Source organism: Oncorhynchus keta, unplaced genomic scaffold, assembly GCF_023373465.1.
Source record: "Oncorhynchus keta strain PuntledgeMale-10-30-2019 unplaced genomic scaffold, Oket_V2 Un_contig_1049_pilon_pilon, whole genome shotgun sequence".
NCBI lineage: Eukaryota > Metazoa > Chordata > Actinopteri > Salmoniformes > Salmonidae > Oncorhynchus > Oncorhynchus keta.
In genome coordinates this window covers 61,680-88,676 of record NW_026277115.1, presented here as the reverse complement: position 1 = coordinate 88,676, position 26,997 = coordinate 61,680, and the positions used below count along the sequence as shown (strand labels likewise).

Genomic DNA, 26,997 nt, shown 5'->3' with positions numbered 1-26,997 from the left:
AAAGGCTTCTGATTCAACCAACGTGTTGCTTTGCTAGCGAACATAAAGTTGAGTCTTTGAAGCTCTTTAGACCAATCTTGTGTATATTACTCTTAGTGTTTTGAATATAATTATGTTTACCCATCTACTAGTTCATTTTAACGCCATTTGCACGTTAAATTAGCAAATGTGTTACTAAATTGATACTGCATTAGGCTAATCGACCGGAGCATGAGCTCACAAAGCTCGACCGAGAAAGAAGCTCTGGTGAAAGGAGAGGAAGAAGCTTTCAGGATGAAAAGGGAGGAAGAGGAGGCTATCATATTGAAAGAAGAAGAGGATGATATTACAGTGAAAGAGGAAGATGGGAAAGAGGTTGTTAAAGTGGAAGGGGAGGAGGTAGAAGCTTTCAGAATCAAAAACGAGGAAGATGCCATAACATTGAAAGAAGAGAATGTAGTGAAAGAAGAGGAAGAACCTTTTAGAGTAAAAGAGGAAGAGGAGGCTATCTCAATAAAAAAGGAGGAAGACGTTTTGGGAGTGAAAGCGGAGGAGGCTGAAGATCAGATTACCACCAGTGAGTACTGTCTTAAAAACAGGGACACTATGTAGTTCTTGAAATAATGTAATGTATTGTTTTAAAGGGGCATTCTACTTCAGTTCTACACTTGAATATGTTGTTCAGTACTGTGGGAATTGTTTAAGGGACAATCTGCCATTGATACATATGTTTTTGGGACTTCGATGTATTAAATTCTCATTCTCCATGTGGTCTACATTAAAGTTCACCTCATCTAATATAACAGGCTTTTAAAATCTACTTAAAATATCAAAGGGATGTAAAGGCACCCATTTTGTGGAAATTACCTTTTACATTTGCAACACAAACAATATTTTACAAAATCATGATGGAAGTGGCCATTTTAGACATATTCATGCCTCTTGATTGCAATAGATGGTCATAAGTTTACCGTCTGTTTGCTGTTCTCGTTCACACAGGAGAGAGACGTGACTATCGTGGATCCTCTGGGGAGCATCAACAACATCCTGATGCTGACGAGGAAGAGAAGAGTCTCTCCAGATCAGAACATCAGATGGTACAGCTTGGTCTGGTCTAGCATACAGCTTGGTCTGGTCTAGCATACAGCTTGGTCTGGTCTAGCATACAGTTTGGTCTGGTCTAGCATACAGCTTGGTCTGGTCTAGCATACAGCTTGGTCTGGTCTAGCATACAGCTTGGTCTGGTCTAGCATACAGCTTGGTCTGGTCTAGCATACAGCTTGGTCTGGTCTAGCATACAGCTTGGTCTGGTCTAGCATACAGCTTGGTCTGGTCTAGCATACAGCTTGGTCTGGTCTAGCATACAGCTTGGTCTGGTCTAGCATACAGCTTGGTCTGGTCTAGCATACAGCTTGGTCTGGTCTAGCATACAGCTTGGTCTGGTCTAGCATACAGCTTGGTCTGGTCTAGCATACAGCTTGCTCTATCGGGGGCTGGGTTTCTGTAAAGCACTTTATGACAACAGTGGCATCAGCATCCATAATGATATGTGTCTGTGTCCCCTCTTTATGGTTACTAGGACAATGCTAGCCCTTCCAGCCTCCCGGAGTCCATGTGTCGTGCCTCTCCCGGTAGCACCTTACTGCTGGGTATGAAGAGGTTGTCTGTGCTGCTGGTGGACTGCAGGAAAACAACGGGGCTGAGTGGAACTGTGAGAGGAGGAGAAGAGAAGAAAGGATCAGATTTGACACATCAAAGTAAGTGCTGTCGTTCAGTTTGAACAAACAAAATACATCTGCCCACTGGTATCTGTTGCCAGGACAACCAGCAGAGTTCTGTTAGTTGACAGGAAGATAGACTGGTGGATATGGATGTTATGAATATCAAAACACTGAAAAAGGATTCTACCAATGAAAAGAGAGAAACCAATAGACCATATAAAACCTTGATAAAGGTTAGCTTTAGAGAGAGAGTTTCAAGATGATCCAATGTAAGGTGCTTGTTTTACAAAAACATTTTCTCAAAACATTATGGATGTTACATTGCCTGTGTAACGGATGTGAAACGGCTAGCTTAGTTAGCGGTGTGCGCTAAATAGCGTTTCAATCGGTTACGTCACTTGCTCTGAGACCTTGAAGTAGTGTTTCCCCTTGCTCTGCAAGGGCAGCGGCTCTTGTGGAGCGATGGGTGACTGTTGTCGTTGTCTGCAGAAGGTCCCTGGTTCGCGCCCGGGTATGGGCGAGGGGACGGTTTAAACGGTTTAAAATTATACTGTTACACCTGTCCCAGTCATCCCCCCTCTCTTCACTAGACATTTACATTTACATTTAAGTCATTTAGCAGACGCTCTTATCCAGAGCGACTTACAAATTGGACTCTAGAACATACAAACTAATGTGGTCTGTATTGCTTCATTAACATCTGATCTACAGATATTTTATTCTACACTACCGGTCAAAAGTTTTTAGAATACCTACTCATTCAAGGGTTTTTCTTTAATTTACTATTTTCTGCATTGCAGAATAATAGTGAAGATATCAAAACTATGTAATAACACATATGGAATCATGTAGTAACCAAAAAAAGTGTTAAATATATTTGAGATTCTTCAAAGTAGCCACCCTTTGCCTTGATGACAGCTTTGCACACTCTTGGCATTCTCTCAACCAGCTTCATGAGGAAGTCAACTGGAATGCATTTCAATTAACAGGTGTGCCTTGTTAGAAGTTAATTTGCGGATTTTCTTCTTTAATGCCTTTGAGCCAATCAGTTGTGTTGTTACAAGGTAGGGATGGTATACTGAAGATGGCCCTATTTGGTAAAAGACCAAGTCCATATTATGGCAAGAACAGCTCAAATAAGCAAAGAGAAATGACAGTCCATCACTATATTAAGACATGAAGGTCAGTCAATCAGGAACAAGGACTTTGAACGTTTATTCATGTGCAGTGGGTTGTTGTTACATTAGTAACATAACATACATACATGTTGTGGGTTGTTGTTACATTAGTAACATAACATAACATACATGTTGTGGGTTGTTGGCTGTCTTGACAGTAATGTGTTATATTGTGTACATGTTCCACCTGTAGATATTCCTTATCCTCTTCGATACTAGTACATTAGTAGTACATAACAGTGTAATAGTGTAGTACCACAGTACGGTCCTACCTTGACAGACATTAGTAGTACATAATATAATAATAATATATGCCATTTAGCTGACGCTTTTATCCAAAGCGACTTACAGTCATGTGTGCATACATTCTACGTATGGGTGGTCCCGGGAATCGAACCCACTACCCTGGCATTACAAGCGCCATGCTCTACCAACTGAGCCACAGAAGGACCACATAACAGTGTAATAGTGTAGTACCACAGTACGGTCCTGTCTTGACAGACATTACTAGTACATAACAGTGTAATAGTGTAGTACCACAGTACGGTCCTGTCTTGACAACCTCGTTTGAAACTTTAAAAGTTTATTGTTTATTGTCAGAACCAGACTTCTGGACATGTGTAGTATATAAAATATCAGGGACTCCCTGATTCACCAAAGGTTCTTGTTCTCTACAGTTTAACATAAACAGTATTTCCCTCCCCTCTAAAAACATACTTTTTGATTATAAACATGTCATTAAAAAAAGATGCCTAAAGTAGCCAGTGTATCTTGTCATGTCATATACATCATAACCCAGGGGTGGTCAAATTGTTGTTAGAATGTCATATACATCATAACCCAGGGTGGTCAAATTGTTGTTAGAATGTTATATACATCATAACCCAGGGTGGTCAAATTGTTGTTAGAATGTTATATACATCATAACCCAGGGTGGTCAAATTGTTGTTAGAATGTTATATACATCATAACCCAGGGTGGTCAAATTGTTGTTAGAATGTTATATACATCATAACCCAGGGTGGTCAAATTGTTGTTAGAATGTTATATACATCATAACCCAGGGGTGGTCAAATTGTTGTTAGAATGTTATATACATCATAACCCAGGGGTGGTCAAATTGTTGTTAGAATGTTATATACATCATAACCCAGGGTGGTCAAATTGTTGTTAGAATGTATGATATTTTGTACCACTATTACTTTGGGGTTGGAATCCCCCTCTGTCAACATCCACACTGTGAACACATCTTTAACATTCATGAACCTGCACCATCTTCATCCCTGAACTAGCAACAATAACTATTGTCTATTGTTATTCTCAATGACCTTCCTAGTTAAATACAATGTTGGTGCCAGTTTTCATGTCTTTGGTTATGCAAACATTTGTTTATTACATTATATTTCTCATTAAGAATAATGTTGTTTTAATTCTGTATGGGTCACGTCTGGCTTTGGTCAGGTGTTCTCTTATGGGTCAATGATTGTAATTAGAATATAGTAATGATGCTCTGTCCTCAATCACTTCCAATGCCTTTGGAAAGTATTCAGACCCTGTGACTTTTTGCACATTTTCTTATGTTACATCTTATTCTAAAATGGATTAAATTAAACATTTCCTCATCAATCTACACACAATAACCCATAATGATGAAGCGATAAAAGGCTTTTAGACATTTTTCAAATGTATTAAAAAAAATAGAAAGCTTATTTACGTAAGTAATCAAATCAAATGTATTTATATAGCCCTTAGTACATCAGCTGATATCTCAAAGGGCTGTACAGAAACCCAGCCTAAAACCCCAAACAGCAAGCAATGCAGGTGTAGAAGCACGGTGGCTAGGAAAAACTTGTAGAAAGACCAAAACCTAGGAAGAAACCTAGAGAGGAACCAGGCTATGTGGGGTGGCCAGTCCTCTTCTGGCTGTGCCGGGTGGAGATTATAACAGAACATGGCCCCCCTATCTTTACAAGACTGTTGAACAGGAAAACATGATGGAGTCTTAAAGGAGGACTGTAGCATCTAATGATGAAACATTATGGAGTCTTAAAGGAGGACTGTAGCATCTAATGATGAAACATAATGGAGTCTTAAAGGAGGACTGTAGCATCTAATGATGAAACATTATGGAGTCTTAAAGGAGGACTGTAGCATCTAATGATGAAACATTATGGAGTCTTAAAGGAGGACTGTAGCATCTAATGATGAAACATTATGGAGTCTTAAAGGAGGACTGTAGCATCTAATGATGAAACATTATGGAGTCTTAAAGGAGGACTGTAGCATCTAATGAAACATGGAGTCTTAAAACTTCTTATGGCTAGCGGAACCCCTCAACAACATTCCTCTGAAAAGGCAGAGCGCGAAATTCAAAATATTTTTTAGAAATATGTAACTTTCATACATTCACAAGTGCAATACACCAAATTAAAGCTTAACTTGTTGTTAATCTACCCATCGTGTCTGATTTCAAAAGAGCGTTACAGCGAAAGCACACCATATAATTATGTTAGGTCAGAGCCTCAAAAACACACACAGCCATTTTCCAACCAAAGAGAGGAGTCACTAAAGCAGAAATAGAGAAAATGAATCACTAACCTTTGATGATCTTCATCAGATGGCACTCATAGGACTTCATGTTACACAATACATGTATGTTTTGTTTGATAAAGTTCATATTTATATCCCAAAATCTCAGGGTTTAAACACTGTTTCCCATGCTTGTTCAATGAACCATAAACAATTAATGAACATGCACCTGTGGAACGGTTGTTAAGACACCAACAGCTTGCAGACGGAAGGCAATTAAGGTCACAGTTATGAAAACTTAGGACTCCAATGAGGCCTTTCTACCGAATCTGGAAACACCAAAAGAAAAATGCCCAGGGTCCCTGCTCATCTGTGTGAACGTGTCTTAGGCATGCTGCAAGGAGGCTTGAGGACTACTGCAGATGTGGCCAGGGCAATAAATTGCACTGTCCGTACTGTGAGACGCCCAGCGCTACAGGGAGACAGGACGGACAGCTTATCATCCTCGCAGTGGCAGACCACGTGTAACAACACCTGCACAGGATCGGTACATCCGAAAATCACACCTGCGGGACAGGTACAGGATGGCAACAACAACTGCCAAAGTTACACCAGGAACGCACAATCCCTCCATCAGTGCTCAGACTGTCTGCAATAGGCTGAGGGCTTGTATGCCTATTGTAAAGGTCCTCACTAGACATCACTGGCAACAACGTCGCCTCTGGGCACAAACCCACCGTCACTGGACCAGACAGGACTGACAAAAAGTGGTCTTCACTGACAAGTTGCGTTTTTGTCTCCAGGGGTGATGGTCGCATTCGCGTTTATCGTCAAGGAATGAGCACTTACACCGAATGCCTGTCCTCTGGAGCTGGATCGATTTGGAGGTGGAGGGGCCTCATGGTCTGGTGTGGTGTGTCTTAGCATCATCAGAATGAGCTTGTTGTCATTGCAGGCAATCTCCAAGCTGTGCATTACAGGGAAGACATCGTCCTCCCTCATGGGTACCCTTCCTGTAGGCTCATCCTGACATGGCCCTCCAGCATGACAATGCCACCAGTCATACTGCTCATTCTGTGCATGATTTCCTGCAAGACCGGAATGTCAGTGTTCTGGACAGGTAGCCAGCGAAGAGCCCGGATCGCAATCCCATTGAGCACGTCTGGGACCTGTTGGATCGGAGGGTGAGGGCTAGGCCCATTCTCCCCAGAAATGTCTGGGAACTTGCAGGTGCCTTGGTGGAAGAGTGGGGTAGCATCTCACTGCAACTACTGTCAAATCTGGTGCAGTTCATGAGTAGATGCACTGTAGTACTTAACCCCCTTTGTTCAGGGACACATTATTCCATTTCAGTTCGTCACATGTCTGTGGAACTTGTTCAGTTTGGAATCTTGTTATGTTCCAACAAATATTTACACATCTTAAGTTTGCTGAAAGTAAACGCAGTTGACAGTGAGAGGACGTTTCTTTGTTTGCTGAGTTTAGATTGGCGAGGGGGAAAAACAATTTAATCAATTTTAGAATAATGCTGAAATGTAACAACGTTTGGAAAAGGTGTATCATTCGTGTATCTATTTAAAAAAAATGAACTGTCTTTGGCAGGAGAAAGACCAGACTCAGTGGAACCAGAGCCAGGGACGTCCAAACCCGCAAGACGACACCAGTACTCCTACTGTGGAAAGGGTTGTAACCGGTTATGGGACCTGAAACAACATGAAAAAATTAACACAGGGGAGAAGCCTTATCACTGCTCCCAGTGTGGCAAGTGTTTTAACCAGTTAGGGAACCTGAAACTACATGAGAGAATACACACAGGGGAGAAGCCTTACCACTGCTCCCAGTGTGGCAAGTGTTTTAACCAGCTAGGGAACCTGAAAAGGCATGAGAGAATACACACGGAGAAGCCTTACCACTGCTCCCAGTGTGGAAAGTGTTTCAACCAGTCAGTGGAGCTGAAACGACATGAGAAAATACACACGAGGGAGAAGCCTTACCAGTGCTCCCAGTGTGGAACGTTTTTCTACTGGTCAGGGGATCTGAAAAAACATGAGAGAATACACACAGGGGAAAAGCCTTACCACTGCTCCCAGTGTGGAAAGAGTTTTAACCATTTTTTTAACCTGAAAAGACACAAGAGAATACACACGGAGAAGCCTTACCACTGCTCCCAGTGTGGAAACTGTTTCAACCAGTCAAGGAAGTTGAAACAGCATGAGAGAATACACACAGGGGAAAAGCGTTACCACTGCTCCCAGTGTGGGAAGAGTTTTAACCATTTACCTAACCTGAAAAGACATGAGAGAATACACATGGAGAAGCCTTACCACTGCTCCCAGTGTGGAAAGTGTTTTGAGCGGTTAGGGAACCTGAAACAACATGAGAGAATACACACAGAGGAGAAGCCTTATCACTGCTCTTGTGGCAAGTGTTTTAACCAGTTAGGGAGCCTTAACCCTTACCACTGCTCCCAGTGTGGCAAGTGTTTCAACCAGTCAGTGAAGCTGAAACGGCATGAGAGAATTCACAAAATAATTCACACGGGGAGAAGCCTTACCACTGCTCCCAGTGTGGCAAGTGTTTTAACCGGTTAGGGAGCCTGAAACTAGTGAGAGAATACACACAGGGGAGAAGCCTTACCACTGCTCCCAGTGTGGCAAGTGTTTTAACCGGTTAGGGAACCTGAAACAGCATGAGAGAATACACACAGGGGAGAAGCCTTACCACTGCTCCCAGTGTGGAAAGTGTTTCAACCAGTTAGGGAACCTGAAACAACATGAGAGAATACACACAGAGCTATCTATCTGATAGAACTCAGAGGGTTTTTAATGGAAGCTTCTCTAATGTCAAACATATAAAGTGTGATGTACTGCAGGGCAGCTCTCTAGGCCCTCTACTCTTTTCTATTTTTACCAATGGCCTGCCACTGGCATTAAACAAAGTATGTGTGTCCATGTATGCTGATGATTCAACTATATAAGCACCAGCAACCACAGCTAATGAAGTCACTGAAACCCTTAACAAAGAGTTGCAGTCTGTTTTGGAATGCGTGGCCAGTAATAAACTGGTCCTGAACATCTCTAAAACTCAGATCATTGTATTTGGTACAAATCATTCCTCAAGTTCTAGACCTCAGCTGAATCTGGGAATGAATTGTGTGGCTGTTGATCAAGTTGAGGATACGAAATTACTTGGCATTACCTTAGATTGTAAACTGTCATGGTCAAAACATATAGATTCAATGAGATGCTCTGCTTTTTTGACACTACTCTCCACAAAGCAAGTTCTGCAGGCTCTAGTTTAGTCTAATCTTGATTATTGTCCAGTCGTGTGGTCCAGTGCTGCAAGGAAAGACCTAGTAAAGCTGCAGCTGGCCCAGAACAGAGCGGCTGTCACGCCCTGGCCATAGAGAAGCTTTTATTCTCTATTTTGGTTTGGCCAGGGTGTGACTAGGGTGGGCATTCTATGTTCCTTTTTCTGTGTTTTTGTATTTCTGTGTTTTTGTACATATTGGGGTACATCACATATGTAAATAAAGTTACTCCCCCTTAGTATCTGCTTTTGGTTACAACGATGGCTGAACTCTTTCCATGTTCTAAAGATAATATACATACTGCATGCCCATGTTTTACATGTTAGTCATCAGTCATCCTGCCTACATCTTTCTTCCCGTATCCTGCTGACCACAGCATGTTCAGCTGTCACGTATGGTCTTGGTTAATGTATTCCTACAAAAATAGAGTATGGTCTGGGTGTCATATGGCCTGGATATCATCTTCTCTTAATGTCCTTGCTACTTCAGCCTAGCAGCCAAACCTATATGCAATGCTGAGCTTTTCTCAATGGTTCGCTCCAACATGATTTTGTTTGAATGTTTTTTGATTAAATAAAAATCATGAACACTTACCACACTGCGCTTTGGTCCATGCCTTCCGACGAGAGACGTGACAATTATGTGTCATGTTTTGTGTTGACCGCAGGAGGGGTAGCTGCTGCTTTTGCAACAGCTAATGGGGATCCTAGTAAAATAACAAATACCAAACTCTTATTCTCTCTGAGCTCAGAAATAAAGAATCTTGGTTTGACTTGGACTCTAGCAGATCCTTATATTATAATATCCACTACAACTCACCCACAGATTGCTGTTTCATGATTGTCTCAATGAAGAGTTCCTCATTCCACTTTCCTGTGGGCTTTTACAAGCCTCCCACTGGTTGAATAAACATTGTTTCCACATCAAATTAAAAACATCCTTAACATTCTATCTTCATCCCTAAACTAGCAACATTAACTATTGTCTATTGTTATTCTCAATGACATTCCTGGCCTTATGAAATCCTAGCTAAATACAATGTTCCCACCCGTTTTCATGTCTTTGGTTGTGCAAACATTTGTTTATTCGATTATATTTCTCATTAAGATGAATATTGTTTTAATTCTGCATGGGTCACGCATTGCTTTGGTCATGTGGTCCCTTGTGGGTCAATGATTTTAATTAGAATATAGCAATTATGCTCTGTCCTCAATCACTTACAGTTTCTTTGGTAAGTATTCAGACCCCTTGACTTTTAGGTTTAGGTCATCAGTAAAGGGGACATCTTAAATATTACAATGACCCTTTCAAAGACAGACATCCCCCGGACCTCCCCCTATAACTATTTTTAAAAGGGTAAAAATTATCTGTTTTCTATAGCATTAAGGTCAGGGCGTTGTGATGCCCACTCCAATACCTTGACTTTGTTGTCCTTAAGCCATTTTGCCACATGCTTGGTGTCATTGTCCATTTGGAAGACCCATTTGCGACCAAGCTTTAACTTCCTGACTGATGTCTTGAGATGTTGCTTCAATATATTCACGTAATTTTCCTCCCCCATGATGCCATCTATTTTGTGAAGTGCCCCAGTCCTTCCTCCAACGAAGCACCCCCACAACGTGATGCTGCCACCTGTGTGCTTCACGGTTGGGATGGTGTTCTTCGGCTTGCAAGCATCCCCCTTTTCCTCCGAACATAACGATGGTCATTATGGCCAAACAGTTCTATTTTTGTTTCATCAGACCAGAGGATGCCTTCAGGCATTTGGAAATCGCTCCCAAGGATGAACCAGACTTGTGGAGGTTCTACCATTTTTTCTGAGATCTTGGCAGATTTGTATTTATTTTCCCATGATATCAAGTAAAGAGGCACTGAGTTTCAAGGTAGGTCTTGAAATACATACACAGGTGCTCTTCCAATTGACTCATGATGTCAATTAGCCTATCAGAAGCTACGAAAGCTATGACATAATTTTCTGGAATTTTCCAAGGCTGTTTCAAGGCACAGTCAATTTAGTGTATGTAAACATCTGACCCACTGGGATTGTGAAATAATCTGTCTGTAAACAATTGTTGAAAAAATGACTTGTGTCATTAACACAGATGTCCTAACCGACTTGCCAAAACTATAGTTTGTTAACAAGAAATGTGTGGAGTGGTTGAAAAATGAGTTTTAATGACTCCAACCTAAGTGTATGTAATCTTTAGCTTCAACTGTAAATACTGTATCCTTCACTATCTATTCTTCACTATATATTGCATCTTAGCTGCTGTGTTTCTGCTCATCCATGTTTTATACTTCTATATTTCCCATTCCTTTACTGGATTATGTGTATTAGGTTTAGTTGTGGAATTTGTTAGATATTATCTGTTTGATACTGCTGCACTGTTGGACTTTCAACTCTACTGAGGGTTTTGAAAAACCATTGAGTTATATAGAAAACGTGCTCTTGTCCCGTGCACTGTAGCCAACAGCTCAAAGATACAGTGCTGGTAGGCTACCGACATGGTGATATTATTATGGATGAGAGCGACATTATTTTATTTGTCAAATGGCAACCAAGCATCAATCATCATCATGTCACCAGAAGACCCTCAAAATGTATTGGAAAGGAGCATCAAGCTCATCACATGCACTTTCACCACCCTGTGAAGTTCATCATTTATTTAATCTGTAGCCTAATAAACTGCATGAGTTCCCAAGTCGTAGTGGGAGAACCACACAACATATCATCACGTGACACCAAGTTAACTAAGATATGATCGTTATTAAATCAATATTTGCGCATAAAGGATTAATGCCGCCATTTCTCGTTTATACATTTTTACTGACACAAAATGACCCCACCATGTCAAACGAAGTAACAAATCGTCTGTCGGCATTTAGAAAAGTATACAGGCATATCCTGTTTCCATCAGCCCAGTCATTACTTTGGAAATGGTTGGATCAATATCCACCTTCATGATATGGATGAAGCCTGATTTGGAATGTCTGAGTAGTTCTATATGATGTCATAATACACCCCTCTGATAATCAAGTGATATTTGGAATGTCTGAGTAGTTCTATATGATGTCATAATACACTCCTCTGATAATCAAGTGATATTTGGAATGTCTGAGTAGTTCTATATGATGTCATAATACACTCCTCTGATAATGAAGTGATATTTGGAATGTCTGAGTAGTTCTATCTGATGTCATAATACACCCCTCTGATAATCAAGTGATGTTCACATGTGATGCATTTTCTCCATTGTTTACAATTAAGTTGGAGGCCCACTCTGATGATGTATGTCTTTTTATGTATTTATTTATTTCACCTTTATTTAACCAGGTAGGCAAGTTGAGAACAAGTTCTCATTTACAATTCCGACCTGGCCAAGATAAAGCAAAGCAGTTTGACACATACAACGACACAGAGTGACACATGGAGTAAAACAAACATACAGTCAATAATACAGTATAAACAAGTCTATATACGATGTGAGCAAATGAGGTGAGATAAGGGAGGTAAAGGCAAAAAAAGGCCATGGTGGCAAAGTAAATACAATATAGCAAGTAAAACACTGGAATGGTAGATTTGCAATGGAGGAATGTGCAAAGTAGAAATAAAAATAATGGGGTGCAAAGGAGCAAAATAAATAGATTAATTAAATATAGTAGGGAAAGAGGTAGTTGTTTGGGCTAAAATATAGGTGGGCTATGTACAGGTGCAGTAATCTGTGAGCTGCTCTGACAGTTGGTGCTTAAAGCTAGTGAGGGAGATAAGTGTTTCCAGTTTCAGTGCTTTTTGTAGTTCGTTCCAGTCATTGGTAGCAGAGAACTGGAAGGAGAGGCGGCCAAAGAAAGAATTGGTTTTGGGGGTGACTAGAGAGATATACCTGCTGGAGCGTGTGCTACAAGAAGAGAATGGGCTGATGGGTGGTGGTGCTACTCTATAGGTAAAACTGTCCAGTATGAATGTTCAATACACACAATAGGTTGATCAGTAGGCAGTTAGCTGCTTAGCCGCACAGCTCGCTAACACAGCTCGCTAACACAACTCGCTAACACAGCTCGCTAACACAACTCGCTAACACAACTCGCTAACAACAAAGTCAAAATGGACTCCAGGCCTGGTAGTGGCAGCAGTGCACAACAACCAATGTTTACCCGAGCTTCCTGGGTGAAAAATAATTTGGCTATATAAAGAGGGCACGACAAAACCTATTCCCCCTCAGGAGACTGAAAAGGTTTGGCATGGGTCCTCAGATCACAACGCAGGGCCAGACTGATTACCAGGACGTGTACTCCATGCTGGAAAATGATGGTGGCCACACAAAATATTGACACTTTGGGCCCAATTTGGACATTTTCACCTGGGGGTGTACTCACTTTTGTTGCCAGTGGTTTAGACATGAATGGCTGTGTGTTGAGTTATTTTGAGGGGACAGCAAATTTACACTGTTATACAAGCTGTACACTCACTACTTTACATTGTAGCAAAGTGTAATTTCTTCAGTGTTGTCACATGAAAAGATATACTCAAATATTTACAAAAATGTGAGGGTATATAGTTGAGAATAAACCAGGTCATCCCCTTGCTCCTGGTGAGCTGATGTCTGGGGATGTCAGTTGAGAATACACCAGGTCATCCCCCTGCTCCTGGTGAGCTGATCTCTGGGGATGTCAGTTGAGAATACACCAGGTCATCCCCCTGCTCCTGGTGAGCTGATGTCTGGGGATGTCAGTTGAGAATACACCAGGTCATCCCCCCTGCTCCTGGTGAGCTGATCTCTGAGGATGTCAGTTGAGAATACACCAGGTCATCCCCCCTGCTCCTGGTGAGCTGATGTCTGGGGATGTCAGTTGAGAATACACCAGGTCATCCCCCTTGCTCCTGGTGAGCTGATGTCTGGGGATGTCAGTTGAGAATACACCAGGTCATCCCCCCTGCTCCTGGTGAGCTGATCTCTGAGGATGTCAGTTGAGAATACACCAGGTCATCCCCCCTGCTCCTGGTGAGCTGATGTCTGGGGATGTCAGTTGCCTTTGTTCAACAAAGAAGGACCTAAACTGTACATGCTTTAACACACAGCACTTCAGTTTCAGGCAGAAGGTCCTGGCTGCTCCAGAACAGCCAGCCAATGAGGAAAATACTTTTTTATCCAGGCATCATCCTCGGCACGGATGAAGTTAGTGTATATGTGAAATACAGTGGGGAGAACAAGTATTTGGTACACTGACGATTTTGCAGGTTTTCCTACTTACAAAGCATGTAGAGGTCTGTCATTTTTATCATAGATACACTTCAACAAAAATCCAGAAAATCACATTGTATGATTTTTAAGTAATTAATTTGCATTTTATTGCATGACATAAGTATTTGATACATCAGAAAAGCATAACTTAATATTTACAGAGATCATATGTTTCCTGTAGTTCTTGACCAGGTTTGCACACACTGCAGCAGGGATTTTGGCCCACTCCTCCATACAGGCCTTCTCCAGATCCTTCAGGTTTTATGTCGCTGGGCAATACGGACTTTCAGCTCTCTCCAAAGATGTTCAATTGGGTTCAGGTCTGGAGACTGGCTAGGCCCCTCCAGGACCTTGAGATGCTTCTTACGGAGCCACTCCTTAGTTGCTCTGGCTGTGTGTTTCGGGTCGTTGTCATGCTGGAAGACCCAGCCACGACCCATCTTCAATGCTCTTACTGAGGGAAGGAGGTTGTTGACCAAGATCTCGCGATACATGGCCCCATCCATCCTCCACTCAATACGGTGCAGTCGTCCTGTCCCCTTTGCAGAAAAGCATCCCCAAAGAATGATGTTTCCACCTCCATGCTTCACGGTTGGGATGGTGTTCTTGGGGTTGTACTCATCCTTCTTCCTCCAAACACGGCGAGGGATTTTAGACCCAAAAGCTCTCTTTTTGTCTCCTCAGACCACATGACCTTCTCCCATTCCTCATCTGGATCATCCAGATGGTCATTGGCAAACTTCAGACGGGCCTGGACATGCGCTGGCTTGAGCAGGGGGACCTTGCGTGCGCTGCAGGATTTTAATCCATGACCGCGTAGTGTGTTACTAATAGTTTTCTTTGAGACTGTGGTCCCAGCTCTCTTCAGGTCATTAACCAGGTTCTGCCGTGTAGTTCTGGGCTGATCCCTCACCTTCCTCATCATTGATGCCCCACGAGGTGAGATCTTGCATGGAGCCCCAGACCGAGGGTGATTGACCGTCATCTTGAACTTCTTCCATTTTCTAATAATTGCGCCAACAGTTGTTGCCTTCTCACCAGGCTGCTTGCCTATTGTCCTGAAGCCCATCCCAGCCTTGTGCAGGTCTAAAATGTTATCCCTGATGTCCTTACACCCTCTCTGGTCTTGGAGGTTGGAGTCTGTTTGATTGAGTGTGTGGACAGGTGTCTTTTATACAGGTAACGAGTTCAAACAGGTGCAGTTAATACAGGTAATGAATGAGTGGAGAACAGGAGTGCGTCTGAAAGAAAAACTAACAGGTCTGTGATAGTCGGAATTCTTACTGGTTGGTAGGTGATCAAATACTTATGTCATGAAATAAAATGCAAATTAATTAGTTAAAAATCATACAATGTGATTTTCAGGATTTTTGTTTTAGATTCCGTCTCTCACAGATGAAGTGTACCTACGGTGAGTAGAGTGGGGACCTCTGAGGGATGATCCTGTCTAGACTTGGCATCAGAGAGTATATGAGCTCTATGGTTGTTGACTATATCCCCAAAGTGAGAGACTAACAAGTCATTGAAATAGAACGGAAGGTTACCTAACAGAGCCCTGATTCTATGATATTCACCAGGTTACCTAACAGAACCCTGATTCTATAATATTTACCAGGTTACCTAACAGAACCCTGATTCTATGATATTCACCAGGTTACCTAACAGAACCCTGATTCTATGATATTCACCAGGTTACCTAACAGAACCCTGATTCTATAATATTTACCAGGTTACCTAACAGAACCCTGATTCTATGATATTCACCAGGTTACCTAACAGAACCCTGATTCTATGATATTCACCAGGTTACCTAACAGAACCCTGATTCTATAATATTTACCAGGTTACCTAACAGAACCCTGATTCTATGATATTCACCAGGTTACCTAACAGAACCCTGGTTCTATAATATTCACCAGGTTACCTAACAGAACCCTGATTCTATAATATTCACCAGGTTACCTAACAGAACCCTGATTCTATAATATTCACCAGGTTACCTAACAGAACCCTGGTTCTATAATATTCACCAGGTTACCTAACAGAACCCTGATTCTATAATATTCACCAGGTTACCTAACAGAACCCTGATTCTATGATATTCACCAGGTTACCTAACAGAACCCTGATTCTATGATATTCACCAGGTTACCTAACAGAACCCTGATTCTATGATATTCACCAGGTTACCTAACAGAACCCTGATTCTATGATATTCACCAGGTTACCTAACAGAACCCTGATTCTATGATATTCACCAGGTTACCTAACAGAACCCTGATTCTATGATATTCACCAGGTGAAAGTGTTGAGCTCCATGGTAGTTGGTAGTTGACCAGGTTACCTTTCACACATGGAAGGCAAACGTACTTAGATGTGAAGACGGGAGAGACTATGGCCCTATTTAGGAAGTGGAGTCGTCTGCTATTAGCTGTTGCGTGACAGACGTTGTTTGATTGGATCTCCCTAGACTCCGCCCCTAAAGAGGCTTATAATATCATAGAACAGGGGTTATGTTAGGTAACCTTAAGTTACATGTCCTACTATGCTAATCTCTCTGTATTAAATTGGCCATAACTTTAACACTGGCAGAGATCCTGGAACTAATATACCATTAAAGTATATTATATTCAACAATATATGTAAAAAATCGAAACATTTATATTTTCAATATTTATATTTTCTATATTAAGGTATTACCAGAACAGAGTCAATGTGGAGGCTATATACAGGAGATACCAGTACAGAGTCAATGTGGAGGCCATATACAGGAGGGACCGGTACATAGTCAATGTGGAGGCTATATACAGGATGTACCGGTACAGCGTCAATGTGGAGGCTACATACAGGAGGTACCATTACAGAGTCAATGTGGAGGGTATATACAGGAGGTACCATTACAGAGTCAATGTGGAGGCTATATACAGGAGGTACCAGTACAGAGACAATGTGGAGGCTATATACAGGATGTACCGGTACAGCGTCAATGTGGAGGCTACATACAGGAGGTACCATTACAGAGTCAATGTGGAGGGTATATACAGGAGGTACCATTACAGAGTCAATGTGGAGGCTATATACAGGAGGTAACCATTACAGAGTCAATGTGGAGGGTATATACAGGAGGTAACCATTACAGAGTCAATGTGGAGACTATATACAGGAGGTACAATTACAGAGTAAATGTGGAGGGTTTATACAGGAGGTACCATTACAGATTCAATGTGGAGGCTATATACAGGAGGTACCGGAACAGAGTCAATGTGGAGGCTATATACAGGAGGTACCGGTACAGCATCAATGTGGAGGCTGTATACAGGAGGTACCGGAACAGAGTCAATGTGGAGGGTATATACAGGAGGTACCGGAACAGAGTCAATGTGGAGGCTATATACAGGAGATACCAGTACAGAGTCAATGTGGAGGGTATATACAGGAGGTACCGGAACAGAGTCAATGTGGAGGGTATATACAGGAGGTACCGGAACAGAGTCAATGTGGAGGCTATATACAGGAGATACCAGTACAGAGTCAATGTGGAGGCTATATACAGGAGGTACCGGAACAGAGTCAATGTGGAGGCTATATACAGGAGATACCAGTACAGAGTCAATGTGGAGGGTATATACAGGAGGTACCGGAACAGAGTCAATGTGGAGGGTATATACAGGAGGTACCGGAACAGAGTCAATGTGGAGGTATATACAGGAGGTACCGGAACAGAGTCAATGTGCGGGGACACAGGTGAGTCGAGGATTCATTTTAAGCTTCTACGTCTGTGTACAGGAAACTATTATTTGTAAGACGTAAGAAAATATATCTGTTTATTGTTAAATTATTATGACGTTATTTCAATACAAAGTGTAGTACCTATTGTTTCCAAACTGCGTTACCCACTCCAGCCAGCAGATGGCGATGGGCGTCTTTCAGGTGATGCTTCTTGCGTGACGTATAATGGACTGGACGGGACACTTCTTCAGGAACAACAAGGCGCCAACTCTTACAACCACCTCGGTAGTTTGCTTGACAACATAAAACTGAAAGATTGATTCTTTAGACCATGTTATTGTACATTAGCTAATCTCAGTGTTTTAGACAAATTTCGGTTGACGTATCTACTGGTGAACTTTAACCTAATGTTCTTGTTCAATTTGCAAATTTGTTAAAGATTTATACTGAGGTTAGCACTAGGCTAGTCGCTAATGCTAGCTAGCTAGCTAGCTAACATCCCTGACCATGAGTTCACTAAACTACTCCTCCCTTGCTAATGAAGAGGAGGTCTGCTTTACGGAGAAAGAATATTTCAGAATGAAAAAGGAGGAAGAGGAGGTTGTTATGGTGAAAGAAGAGAAAGAACTTTTAGAGAGGAAGAGGAAAACGTGAAGGAGGAAGACGTTTTGAGAGTGAAAAGGAGGAGACAGAAGATCCGATTGACACCAGTGAGTACTGTCTTAAAAACAGGGACACAAACCCTGCAGTTGTTGAACTAATGTGGGGTTTTTAATGGGCATTCTTACTGTAGGAATTGTTAAATGGTCGATCTGCCATTGGTTCATATACTTTTGCGACTTTTCAATTGGATGTATTGAATTCTCCATGTGGTCGACATTAAAGTTCCCCTCATCTAGTATAACAGTCTTTTAAAATTCAATATGGCTGCGTATGTTCTACTTAAAATATAAAAAAGGCACCCATTTTGTGGAACAACCCTTTTACATTTGTATCGCAAGTATTTTTTTTAGGAAATCAAGATGAAAGTTGCCATTTTAGGCCCTTTTTAGACATATTCATGCCTCTTGTAAGACCCTGTGATTGCAATATCCTTAAAACATTATGGGTATTACATTGCCTGTCCCAGTCAACAACCCATATCTTTACAAGACTGTTGAACAGGCAAACTAAACTCTAGACACTGTTAATTAATGAACTAATACTGAGGAAAGCTGTGATCAGGCTTATAGGGAAGGACATTCAATAAACACAGCACTTAAAAATGACTGATTGGCTGAGAGAAATTGATGATGATAAAAATATTGTTTGGGCTGTTTTGTTAGACTTCAGTGTGGCTTTTGACATTATCGATCGTAGTCTGCTGCTGAAAAAATGTATTGCTTTACACCCCCTGTTATATTGTGGATAAAGAGTAAAAAAAAAAAAGCTAACCTTTATTTAACTAGGCAAGTCGGTTAAGAACAAATTCTTATTTTCAATGACTGCTTAGGACTGCCTTGTTCAGGGGCAGAACGACAGAGTTTTACCATGTCAACTCGGGGATTCGATCCAGCAACCTTTTGGTTACTGGCCTACCGCTCTAACCACTAGGCTACCTGCCGCCCCAGAGCCACCTGTCTAACAGAACACAGAGAGTGTTCTTTAATGGAAGCCTGTACAACACAATCAAGGTAGAATCAGGAATTCCCCAGGGCAGCTGTTTGGCACCTACCTTTTTCAATCTTTACCAACGACATGCCAACGACATTTGAGTAAAGCCAGTGTGTCTGTATGCGGATGACTCAACACTGTACACGTCAGCTACCACGGAAACTGAAATGACAGCAACACTTTCAAAGAGCTGCAGTGAGTTTCAGAATGGGTGGCAAGGAATAAGTTAGTCCTAAATATTTCAGATTACCTTAAATTACATGGCCTACTATGCTAATTCTGTAGCGGTATTGTTAGAGGGGTAAAGATCAAGTTTTGTTGGGGGCGCCAGGCAGGTATTAACCCTAGTTATTAAAGTTGAATAGATAGAGTAGAATAGATAGAGTAGTGCTTCCAGACACATTATAAACATGATGGAGTCTTAAGGAGGACTGTAGCATCTAATGATGAAACATTATGGAGTCATATAAAGGAGGCTTGTTGCATCTGATGATTAATTACTATGGAGTCTGATGCTTTAAAGAAGAAGTTTACCCAAAATCCAGAAACTCCTCGGTGATTCCATACATTGAAACTAGTCCAGTGGATTTTTTCCCTCTCCCCCTCTCTCTCCCTGTAGTGCTGTACTGAAACAGCTGCTCTCCCTCTCTCTCCCTGTAGTGCTGTACTGAAACAGCTGCTCTCTCCCTGTAGTGCTGTACTGAAACAGCTGCTCTTCCTCTCTCTCCCTGTAGTGCTGTACTCAAACAGCTGCTCTCCCTCTCTCTCCCTGTAGTGCTGTACTCAAACAGCTGCTCTCCCTCTCTCTCCCTGTAGTGCTGTACTCAAACAGCTGCTCTCTCTCTCTCTCCCTGTAGTGCTGTACTCAAACAGCTGCTCCCCCTCTCTCTCCCTGTAGTGCTGTACTGAAACAGCTGCTCTCCTCTCTTTCCCTGTAGTGCTGTAATGAAACAGCTGCTCTCCCTCTCTTTCCCTGTAGTGCTGTACTGAAACAGCTGCTCTCCCTCTCTCTCCTGTAGTGCTGTACTGAAACAGCTGCTCTCCCTCTCTCTCCCTGTAGTGCTGTACTGAAACAGCTGCTCTCTCCCTGTAGTGCTGTACTGAAACAGCTGCTCTCCTTCTCTCTCCCCTGTAGTGCTGTACTCAAACAGCTGCTCTCCCTCTCTCCCTGTAGTGCTGTACTCAAACAGCTGCTCTCCCTCTCTCTTCCTGTAGTGCTGTACTCAAACAGCTGCTCTCCCTCTCTCTCCCTGTAGTGCTGTACTCAAACAGCTGCTCCCCCTCTCTCTCCCCCATAGTGCTGTACTGAAACAGCTGCTCTCCCTCTCTCTCCCTGTAGTGCTGTACTGAAACAGCTGCTCTCCTCTCTCTCCCTGTAGTGCTGTACTGAAACAGCTGCTCTCCCTCTCTCTCCCTGTAGTACTGTACTGAAACAGCTGCTCTCCCTCTCTCTCCCTGTAGTGCTGTACTGGAAACAGCTGCTCTCCCCCCTCTCCCTGTAGTACTGTACTGAAACAGCTGCTCTCCCTCTCTCTCCCTGTAGTGCTGTACTGAAACAGCTGCTCTCCCTCTCTCTCCCTGTAGTGCTGTACTGAAACAGCTGCTCTCCCTCTCTCTCCCTGTAGTGCTGTACTGAAACAGCTGCTCTCCCTCTCTCTCCCTGTAGTACTGTACTGAAACAGCTGCTCTCCCTCTCTCTCCCTGTAGTACTGTACTGAAACAGCTGCTCTCCCTCTCTCTCCCTGTAGTACTGTACTGAAACAGCTGCTCTCCCTCTCTCTCCCTGTAGTGCTGTACTGAAACAGCTGCTCTCCCTCTCTCTCCCTGTAGTGCTGTACTGAAACAGCTGCTCTCCCTCTCTCTCCCTGTAGTACTGTACTGAAACAGCTGCTCTCCCTCTCTCCCTGTAGTACTGTACTGAAACAGCTGCTCTCCTCTCTCCCTGTATTGTTGTACTGAAACAGCTGCTCTCCCTCTCTCTCCCTGTAGTACTGTACTGAAACAGCTGCTCTCCCTCTCTCCCCTGTAGTGCTGTACTGAAACAGCTGCAAAAACGTGACTTGTGACGTTCCTGGATACGGGCCTCGCTCTGCTGCTTTGCCAGTTAATTTGTTATTTTTTTTGTACATATCTTTTCAGGGTCCTGTCTTTCAAAGATTATTGGTAAAGTATTCCAGACCCCGTGACTTTTTGCACATTTTGTTATGTTACATCTTATTCTAAAATTGATTAAATTAAACATTTCCTCATCAATCTACACACAATAACCCATAATGATGAAGCGATAAAAAGGCTTTTAGACATTTTTCAAATGTATTAAAAAAAATAGAAAGCTTATTTACGTAAGTAATCAAATCAAATGTATTTATATAGCCCTTAGTACATCAGCTGATATCTCAAAGGGCTGTACAGAAACCCAGCCTAAAACCCCAAACAGCAAGCAATGCAGGTGTAGAAGCACGGTGGCTAGGAAAAACTTCCTAGAAAGACCAAAACCTAGGAAGAAACCTAGAGAGGAACCAGGCTATGTGGGGTGGCCAGTCCTCTTCTGGCTGTGCCGGGTGGAGATTATAACAGAACATGGCCCCCCCCTATCTTTACAAGACTGTTGAACAGGAAAACATGATGGAGTCTTAAAGGAGGACTGTAGCATCTAATGATGAAACATTATGGAGTCTTAAAGGAGGACTGTAGCATCTAATGATGAAACATTATGGAGTCTTAAAGGAGGACTGTAGCATCTAATGATGAAACATAATGGAGTCTTAAAGGAGGACTGTATCGTCTAATGATGAAACATTATGGAGTCTTAAAGGAGGACTGTAGCATCTAATGAAACATGGAGTCCTAACTTCTTATGGCTAGCGGAACCCCTCAACAATATTCCTCTGAAAAGGCAGAGCGCGAAATTCAAAATATTTTTAGAAATATGTAACTTTCATACATTCACAAGTGCAATACACTAAATTAAAGCTTAACTTGTTGTTAATCTACCCATCGTGTCTGATTTCAAAAAGAGCATTACAGAGAAAGCACCATATAAATTATGTTAGGTCAGAGCCTCAAAAACACAGTCATTTTCCAACCAAGAGAGGAGTCACAAGAAAAATAGAGAAAATGAATCACTAACCTTTGATCTTCATCAGATGGCACTCATAGGACTTCATGTTACACAATACATGTATGTTTTGTTCGATAAAGTTCATATTTATATCCCAAAATCTCAGGGTTTAAACACTGTTTCCCATGCTTGTTCAATTAACCATAAACAATTAATGAACATGCACCTGTGGAACGGTTGTTAAGACACCAACAGCTTGCAGACGGAAGGCAATTAAGGTCACAGTTATGAAAACTTAGGACTCCAAAGAGGCCTTTCTACTGAATCTGGAAACACCGAAAGAAAGATGCCCAGGGTCCCTGCTCATCTGCGTGAACGTGTCTTAGGCATGCTGCAAGGAGGCATGAGGACTACTGCAGATGTGGCCAGGGCAATAAATTGCACTGTCCGTACTGTGAGACGCCTAAGACAGTGCTACAGGGAGACAGGACGGACAGCTTATCGTCCTCGCAGTGGCAGACCACGTGTAACAACACCTGCACAGGATCGGTACATCCGAAAATCACACCTGCGGGACAGGTACAGGATGGCAACAACAACTGCCAAAGTTACACCAGGAACGCACAATCCCTCCATCGGTGCTCAGACTGTCTGCAATAGGCTGAGGGCTTGTATGCCTATTGTAAGGCAGGTCCTCACTAGACATCACTGGCAACAACGTCGCCTCTGGACACAAACCCACCGTCACTGGACCAGACAGGACTGACAAAAAGTGGTCTTCACTGACAAGTTGCGGTTTTGTCTCCAGGGGTGATGGTCGCATTCGCGTTTATCGTCGAAGGAATGAGCATTACACCGAAGCCTGTCCTCTGGAGCTGGATCGATTTGGAGGTGGAGGGGCCGTCGTGGTCTGGTGCGGTGTGTCACAGCATCATCAGAATGAGCTTGTTGTCATTGCAGGCAATCTCCAAGCTGTGCATTACAGGGAAGACATCCTCCCTCATGTGGTACCCTTCCTGTAGGCTCATCCTGACATGGCCCTCCAGCATGACAATGCCACCAGTCATAGTGCTCATTCTGTGCATGATTTCCTGCAAGACCGGAATGTCAGTGTTCTGCTATAGCCAGCGAAGAGCCCGGATCGCAATCCCATTGAGCACGTCTGGGACCTGTTGGATCGGAGGGTGAGGGCTAGGCCCATTCTCCCCAGAAATGTCTGGGAACTTGCAGGTGCCTTGGTGGAAGAGTGGGGTAGCATCTCACTGCAACTACTGTCAAATCTGGTGCAGTTCATGAGTAGATGCACTGTAGTACTTAACCCCCTTTGTTCAGGGACACATTATTCCATTTCAGTTCGTCACATGTCTGTGGAACTTGTTCAGTTTGGAATCTTGTTATGTTCCAACAAATAATTTACACATCTTAAGTTTGCTGAAAGTAAACGCAGTTGACAGTGAGAGGACGTTTCTTTGTTTGCTGAGTTTAGATTGGCGAGGGGGAAAAACAATTTAATCAATTTTAGAATAATGCTGAAATGTAACAACATTTGGAAAAGGTGTATCATTCGTGTATCTATTTAAAAAAATGAACTGTCTTTGGCAGGAGAAAGACCAGACTCAGTGGAACCAGAGCCAGGGACGTCCAAACCCGCAAGACGACACCAGTACTCCTACTGTGGAAAGGGTTGTAACCGGTTATGGGACCTGAAACAACATGAAAAAATTCACACAGGGGAGAAGCCTTATCACTGCTCCCAGTGTGGCAAGTGTTTTAACCAGTTAGGGAACCTGAAACTACATGAGAGAATACACACAGGGGAGAAGCCTTACCACTGCTCCCAGTGTGGCAAGTGTTTTAACCAGCTAGGGAACCTGAAAAGGCATGAGAGAATACACACAGAGAAGCCTTACCACTGCTCCCAGTGTGGAAAGTGTTTCAACCAGTCAGTGGAGCTGAAACGGCATGAGAAAATACACACAAGGGAGAAGCCTTACCAGTGCTCCCAGTGTGGAACGTTTTTCTACTGGTCAGGGGATCTGAAAAAACATGAGAGAATACACACAGGGGAAAAGCCTTACCACTGCTCCCATTGTGGAAAGAGTTTTAACCATTTACCTAACCTGAAAAGACATGAGAGAATACACACGGAGAAGCCTTACCACTGCTCCCAGTGTGGAAACTGTTTCAACCAGTCAAGGAAGTTGAAACAGCATGAGAGAATACACACAGGTGAAAAGCGTTACCACTGCTCCCAGTGTGGGAAGAGTTTTAACCATTTACCTAACCTGAAAAGACATGAGAGAATACACACGGAGAAGCCTTACCACTGCTCCCAGTGTGGAAAGTGTTTTGAGCGGTTAGGGAACCTGAAACAACATGAGAGAATACACACAGAGGAGAAGCCTTATCACTGCTCTCAGTGTGGCAAGTGTTTTAACCAGTTAGGGAGCCTTAAACGGCATGAGAGAATTCACAAAATAATTCACAAAGGGAAGAAGCCATACCACTGCTCCCAGTGTGGCAAGTGTTTCAACCAGTCAGTGAAGCTGAAACGGCATGAGAGAATTCACAAAATAATTCACAACGGGGAGAAGCCTTACCAGTGCTCCCAGTGTGGCAAGTGTTTTAACCGGTTAGGGAGCCTGAAACTACATGAGAGAATACACACAGGGGAGAAGCCTTACCACTGCTCCCAGTGTGGCAAGTGTTTTAACCGGTTAGGGAACCTGAAACAGCATGAGAGAATACACACAGGGGAGAAGCCTTACCACTGCTCCCAGTGTGGCAAGTGTTTCAACCAGTTAGGGAACCTGAAACAACATGAGAGAATACACACAGAGCTATCTATCTGATAGAACTCAGAGGGTTTTTAATGGAAGCTTCTCTAATGTCAAACATATAAAGTGTGATGTACCGCAGGGCAGCTCTCTAGGCCCTCTACTCTTTTCTATTTTTACCAATGGCCTGCCACTGGCATTAAACAAAGCATGTGTGTCCATGTATGCTGATGATTCAACTATATAAGCACCAGTAACCACAGCTAATGAATTCACTGAAACCCTTAACAAAGAGTTGCAGTCTGTTTTGGAATGCATGGCCAGTAATAAACTGGTCCTGAACATCTCTAAAACTCAGATCATTGTATTTGGTACAAATCATTCCTCAAGTTCTAGACCTCAGCTGAATCTGGGAATGAATTGTGTGGCTGTTGATCAAGTTGAGGATACGAAATTACTTGGCATTACCTTAGATTGTAAACTGTCATGGTCAAAACATATAGATTCAATGAGATGCTCTGCTTTTTTGACACTACTCTCCACAAAGCAAGTTCTGCAGGCTCTAGTTTAGTCTAATCTTGATTATTGTCCAGTCGTGTGGTCCAGTGCTGCAAGGAAAGACCTAGTAAAGCTGCAGCTGGCCCAGAACAGAGCGGCTGTCACGCCCTGGCCATAGAAAGCTTTTATTCTCTATTTTGGTTTGGCCAGGGTGTGACTAGGTGGGCATTCTATGTTCCTTTTTCTGTGTTTTTGTATTTCTGTGTTTTTGTACATATTGGGGTACATCACATATGTAAATAAAGTTACTCCCCCTTAGTATCTGCTTTTGGTTACAACGATGGCTGAACTCTTTCCATGTTCTAAAGATAATATACATACTGCATGCCCATGTTTTACATGTTAGTCATCAGTCATCCTGCCTACATCTTTCTTCCCGTATCCTGCTGACCACAGCATGTTCAGCTGTCACGTATGGTCTTGGTTAATTTATTCCTACAAAAATAGAGTATGGTCTGGGTGTCATATGGCCTGGATATCATCTTCTCTTAATGTGCATGTCCTTGCTACTTCAGCCTAGCAGCCAAACCTATATGCAATGCTGAGCTTTTCTCAATGGTTCGCTCCAACATGATTTTGTTTGAATGTTTTTTGATTAAATAAAAATCATGAACACTTACCACACTGCGCTTTGGTCCATGCCTTCCGACGAGAGACGTGACAATTATGTGTCATGTTTTGTGTTGACCGCAGGAGGGGTAGCTGCTGCTTTTGCAACAGCTAATGGGGATCCTAGTAAAATACCAAATACCAAACTGTTATTCTCTCTGAGCTCAGAAATAAAGAATCTTGGTTTGACTTGGACTCCAGCAGATCCTTATATTATAATATCCACTACAACTCACCCACAGATTGCTATTTCACGATTGTCTCAATAAAGAGTTCCTCATTCCACTTTCCTGTGGGCTTTTACAAGCCTCCCACTGGTTGAATAAACATTGTTTCCACATCAAATTAAAAAACATCCTTAACATTCTATCTTCATCCCTAAACTAGCAACATTAACTATTGTCTATTGTTATTCTCAATGACATTCCTGGCCTTATGAAATCCTAGCTAAATACAATGTTCCCACCCGTTTTCATGTCTTTGGTTGTGCAAACATTTGTTTATTCGATTATATTTCTCATTAAGATGAATATTGTTTTAATTCTGCATGGGTCACGCATTGCTTTGGTCATGTGGTCCCTTGTGGGTCAATGATTTTAATTAGAATATAGCAATTATGCTCTGTCCTCAATCACTTACAGTTTCTTTGGTAA

At 42.4% G+C, this 26,997-nt stretch overlaps 1 protein-coding gene across 1 annotated transcript; it reads left to right on the top strand.

The window, feature by feature from the left end:
- Window positions 1–25,842, top strand: LOC118370647 (zinc finger protein 271-like). The gene is given in 7 exon segments (XM_052500438.1): window positions 1–556; window positions 979–1,076; window positions 1,559–1,736; window positions 7,010–7,944; window positions 7,947–8,004; window positions 8,007–8,207; window positions 24,003–25,842. Coding segments are annotated over 7 exon segments (3,066 nt in total). The 5' UTR covers window positions 1–210; the 3' UTR covers window positions 25,253–25,842.
- Window positions 25,843–26,997: the final 1,155 nt, after the last annotated feature.